At 45.1% G+C, this 4,347-nt stretch overlaps 1 protein-coding gene across 1 annotated transcript; it reads left to right on the forward strand.

Moving 5' to 3' along the window:
* The first annotated feature begins 447 nt into the window (after positions 1-447).
* LOC132823829 (C-C motif chemokine 3-like 1) lies at positions 448-2,392 on the forward strand. The gene is made up of 3 exons (XM_060837881.1): positions 448-609; positions 1,355-1,463; positions 1,566-2,392. The coding sequence occupies exons 1-3, from the start codon at positions 525-527 to the stop codon at positions 1,693-1,695; spliced, it is 324 nt and encodes a 107-aa protein (XP_060693864.1). The 5' UTR covers positions 448-524; the 3' UTR covers positions 1,696-2,392.
* Positions 2,393-4,347: the final 1,955 nt, after the last annotated feature.

Raw genomic sequence — 4,347 nt, forward strand, 5'->3', positions numbered from 1 at the left:
CCTCATTGCCTGTGAAGGATTTGAGAGGTCCTGAATTGGGAAAGGTGCTATGTAAATACAGCTGTCTCTGCCTTTTCCTCCTGCAGTGAGTTGTTTTGATGTTAATCTCACTTCCTGCTCTGAGCTGCCTCTCGGAGGGGGATTCAGTCAATCAGGAAGCTCGATTGCTCTCATTGTCTCTCTCTCTCTCACCCGGAGAGGGAAGTTGGGGTTGGGCTGAGGGAATCGAGATGACAGTTTGCTGAGAAACACTGACCTCAGAGGATCCAGCTGCTCGTGCTCCTGTCTCCAAGAATCCCACTCACAGAACAACATGAACTTCCCATTTCAGGGAGAACAGCCATGGAGGACCAATTCCAGGGAGAGCTGTCATTGCTGGGGCACTGGGGAAGTTTCGGGGGGGGGGGGGGGCATATTGCTGACTGGGTGCAGTTTCTCCAGGATATAAAGCAGGAGGTGACAGCTCCCTCATCAGCCACTCTCCCTCTCCAACACTGAACACTCCCAAGGTGAGCCAGGCCAGGATGAGGTCAGCACTGTGTGTAGCTGCCGTTGTGGTGGGAGCACTGGCAATCTGCTTGATCCAGGATGGTGTGACTGCCGCTCCAGGTAAGAGAGAGGCTTCCTTCTTCCCAATCTTTGCTCAGACCCTGCTGGTTTCTATGGACTATTTGTGCTACTTATGCAATGCAATGATTCCTTTTCATTCCATTCAATGTGGGCCAATGATTCCAAATAGAAACATAACAAAGAGAGAGAGCGAGAGAGAGACCACTCAGCCCATCCAGCTGTTTGCTAGAATGAATCAATGGGTTAATCTCTCCTGCTCTGTCTGTCCAATCCTTGTCAATTTCTCCCTCCCTGTGTGGAAATGGGTGGGAGACTTTCCTCAAGTACATGGAAGTCTGATAAGAAACTTGATGGAGGGTTTGCAGGTGTCCAGGGGGTTTGATATGGGGAAGATGTTTCCACTTGTGATAGAGAGCAGAACTCAGATTGATCCAATTAAACAGTCCCAAAACAATCCCATTGGGAATTGTGGAGAACATCCTTCACCTGACCAGAAAATATGCCATAAATCCGGAAGGAGTGGTTGATGCGAATAACATTGAAATGTTTTAAAGAGCAGCTGGATAAACACATAAATGAGAGAGAAATAGCAAGATATGTGGATGGGGTGAACAAGGCCTGTGCAAGGGTTTGAAACTGTAGCAGGGAGCAGATGGGCTGAATGGTCTGTGTGCACTCAAAGTGTTCCTAGATGAAGACGTGTAGGATACGGTGGCGGTGTGAGAATGTGCTGTGAATGTGCTCAAGGTTTCACTGTCTCCATTCCTCCTCCTCCACATTGCAGCTGGCTCTGTGACTGTCGATTGCTGTGAGAGCTTTAAGACCACTCGCATTCCTCATAAATGGCTCGTACACTTCACCAGGACAGTTGGCTGCTCCACCCCCTCCATCATGTGAGTGTTTCACGGTGTTTTTATCACAGTCTGAGGAAATGAAAGGGTTGGAGCTGGTGGCTGTGATTCTCTGATAATCATAATCTCATCTCACTCTTTCAGCTTCACAAACAGGAGGAAGATGAGAATTTGTACGAGAGCGAGTGAGAAATGGGTTCAAGATGCAGTGGCATTTCTGGAGAAGAAACTGGGGATTGGAAGACAAGAACCCACTGAAAGCACAATCTTTTAATCCACTGGAAACGCATGGAGTGTTGGACTGACTGGTGTTACACTGGGGGACAGGCAGAATGGAGAAGGTGGATCCACAAACTGATTCCCTGATCACTTGCAATATTCCTGTTGCTGTGCTCATTCACATGAAAGACTCTGAATGGTAACTAACTAACTTTCCCTGTGTCTTGCCCAATCATCAAACTAGTGAAGACTGTTCATGGAACAGGAGAAATGTGACTGGACATCAATGGGACAGACTGAGGGAACAGTTAGTCTGACATTGGACAAGATTCCAGCAATTGTCCAGCTGATCCCAGGATCATCCCAGAGGCTTTCGGTCTCTACACTCAGTGGGGTTTGTTCAACTATTCCCTTCCACCTGAGGGCTAGGTGGGCACAACTATAATCCCCACTCTCACCACAGTGAGAGTTTTTTCAGGGGTGGGGATTAGGTCAGTCTGGGGTTGGGATTTGGATCAGTCTCTGGAGGTGGGAATGTGTGTATACAGAGAATGGGGCCAATCTCTGAGGTCGGTGGTAGGTCAGCCTGTGCTGGTTGGTCTTGGTTAGTCTCTAGGAGTGGGGACTATCTGTCAGACTCCCTGAGAACTACTCTAATTCCATTAGTAATCGCGGAATGATTGTGATTTTTCTCTTTCCTCTCCCTCATTGCCTTACTGAATTCCCACCTCCTGCTATTTATCCATTGAAACTGTGACAATGAAATAAAGGTTGTTTCTGAAGAAAATGTCTCTCTGGTTTTCCTGTCTCTCAGCAGCTTCATTTTTCACCTTTCAGTTTGCTGCACAGGAGAAACAGCGTTGAATTTCCTGCCATTTTTCACTGTCACCTTCCATTGGTTCTTTTACGTTCAGAGACTAAGACAGCTGAGCTGATTGGCTGATAATTGGGGGAAGGGTCAGAATAGACCTTGTGCATTTACATACATTTCAATATATCTCCATCAAATTTAATCCATGCAATCAGGTCATTTTGCCCACGCTGTGGGTATACCCTGCTTATGCCCCACTTGAGCATATCTGGGAAACACACCTTAGGAAGATTACAGTGGCCTTGGAGGGACCACAGGTTCGGCTTACAAGAATAATAACCGGACTTCAGCCATTCATTTATGAGGAAAGGTTGTGCAAATGTGGCCATTTTCTCCACAATTCAGAAGTCTTTAAGATATTAACAGAAAAAGACAAGGTAGATAATGATAAATTATTCTAGAACTAGGATGCGTAGTCTGAGAATTCAGGCCGGGCCATTTATGACAGCTGTTAGAAGGCACTTCTACGGACAAAACCTGGTGGAACTTTGGAACTCTCTTCCACAAATGGGAGCGGGATGCTGGTTCAGTTCATGTTAAATCTGAGAAATCTGTCAAATCAATTTCTGATCAGCCAAGATATTAAGGTTCAAGCACCAAAGGAAGTTAGGCCACAGATCAGCCTTGAGCTTATTGAATGGTGGAACAGGGTTGAAGGGCTGAAGGCATACTCCTGCTCCTATGTTTCCATGTACACATTTGAATCCACAACAAACTGGCCTCTTCATCTCAGCCAGACCCGAATGTCTCCTGTTATCAATAGGATGGTCCTGTCTTCTCCTCCATGTCTTTACAGACTAATTGTGGTAACTACAGAAGGGTCGCCCAACTATCTAACACAGGGAAGGTCATTATAAAAGTCATTGTTACACCTCATGGGATGACTTGTAGCAGTCTGATTCCTAAATGAAATCTGGATTAATAAATCAAATGTGTTTTTAAAAATCTTGTTGATGTGATGGTAAGTTACTGAAACGGTTGGTCAAATTGAAGAATTTCCTCAATTACACAACAGAAGTTTATGACATAAAGATAAAGAAAAGGAGGGTATCAGGATAGAGAACCACTGTTAAAAAAAACAACTTAAATATCAAATTAAACAAAATTTCTATCTATTCCCCAACACTGTGGACTGGAAAGGCCTGGGTAATTTCACACATTGTCAGGAAGATGTTGGAACAACTTAGCCAGGGGAGTGACAGGCTTTGGAACACTTCAGTACTGTTTTTTGATATCATGCAGACTGAATCTAACTGGCTGAAAACTGGCATTTGTGATGTTGGAGGCTGAGATCGATCACCCACTCAGTACTTCAGGCTGAAGATTGTTGTAAATGCTTCAGCCTTACCTTTTGCACTGATGTACAGGGTTCTTCATTATTGAGAATGGGGTATTTGTGGAGCTTCCTCCTCCAGTGAGTTGTTTAATTGTTCACCACTATTCATGACTGGACATCATAGGGTCATAGAATCATAGAGTCCTACAGCACAGAGACCCGCCCTTTGGCCCAAACTGGTCCGTGCCGACCAAAATGTTTATCCAAGCTAAACTCATTGCGCTGCACTTGGCCCACATCCTTCTAAATCTTTCCTATCCATGTATTTGTCCAAATGCCTTTTAAATGTTGTTAATGTACCCACCTCAACCACTTCCGCTGGCAGCTCATTCCATATGCGTACACATTGTGTGTAAAAACGTTGCCCCTCCAGGTTCCCTTTTATTCTTTCCCCTCTCACCTTAAACTGATGCTCTCTAATCCTCGGATCCCCAACCCTGGGAAAAAGACTGAGTGCATTCACTCTATCCATGCCTCTCATGATCTTATAATCTTATGTA

Source organism: Hemiscyllium ocellatum, chromosome 17 (assembly GCF_020745735.1).
Source record: "Hemiscyllium ocellatum isolate sHemOce1 chromosome 17, sHemOce1.pat.X.cur, whole genome shotgun sequence".
NCBI lineage: Eukaryota > Metazoa > Chordata > Chondrichthyes > Orectolobiformes > Hemiscylliidae > Hemiscyllium > Hemiscyllium ocellatum.

Excerpts from the sequence above, each read along its gene's own strand:
- LOC132823829 (XM_060837881.1), top strand. The coding sequence starts at position 525 with ATGAGGTCAGCACTGTGTGTAGCTGCCGTTGTGGTGGGAGCACTGGCA. Across the intron at positions 610-1,354 it reads TGGTGTGACTGCCGCTCCAG|CTGGCTCTGTGACTGTCGAT; the intron begins GTAAGAGAGAGG and ends TCCACATTGCAG. Across the intron at positions 1,464-1,565 it reads TGCTCCACCCCCTCCATCAT|CTTCACAAACAGGAGGAAGA; the intron begins GTGAGTGTTTCA and ends TCACTCTTTCAG.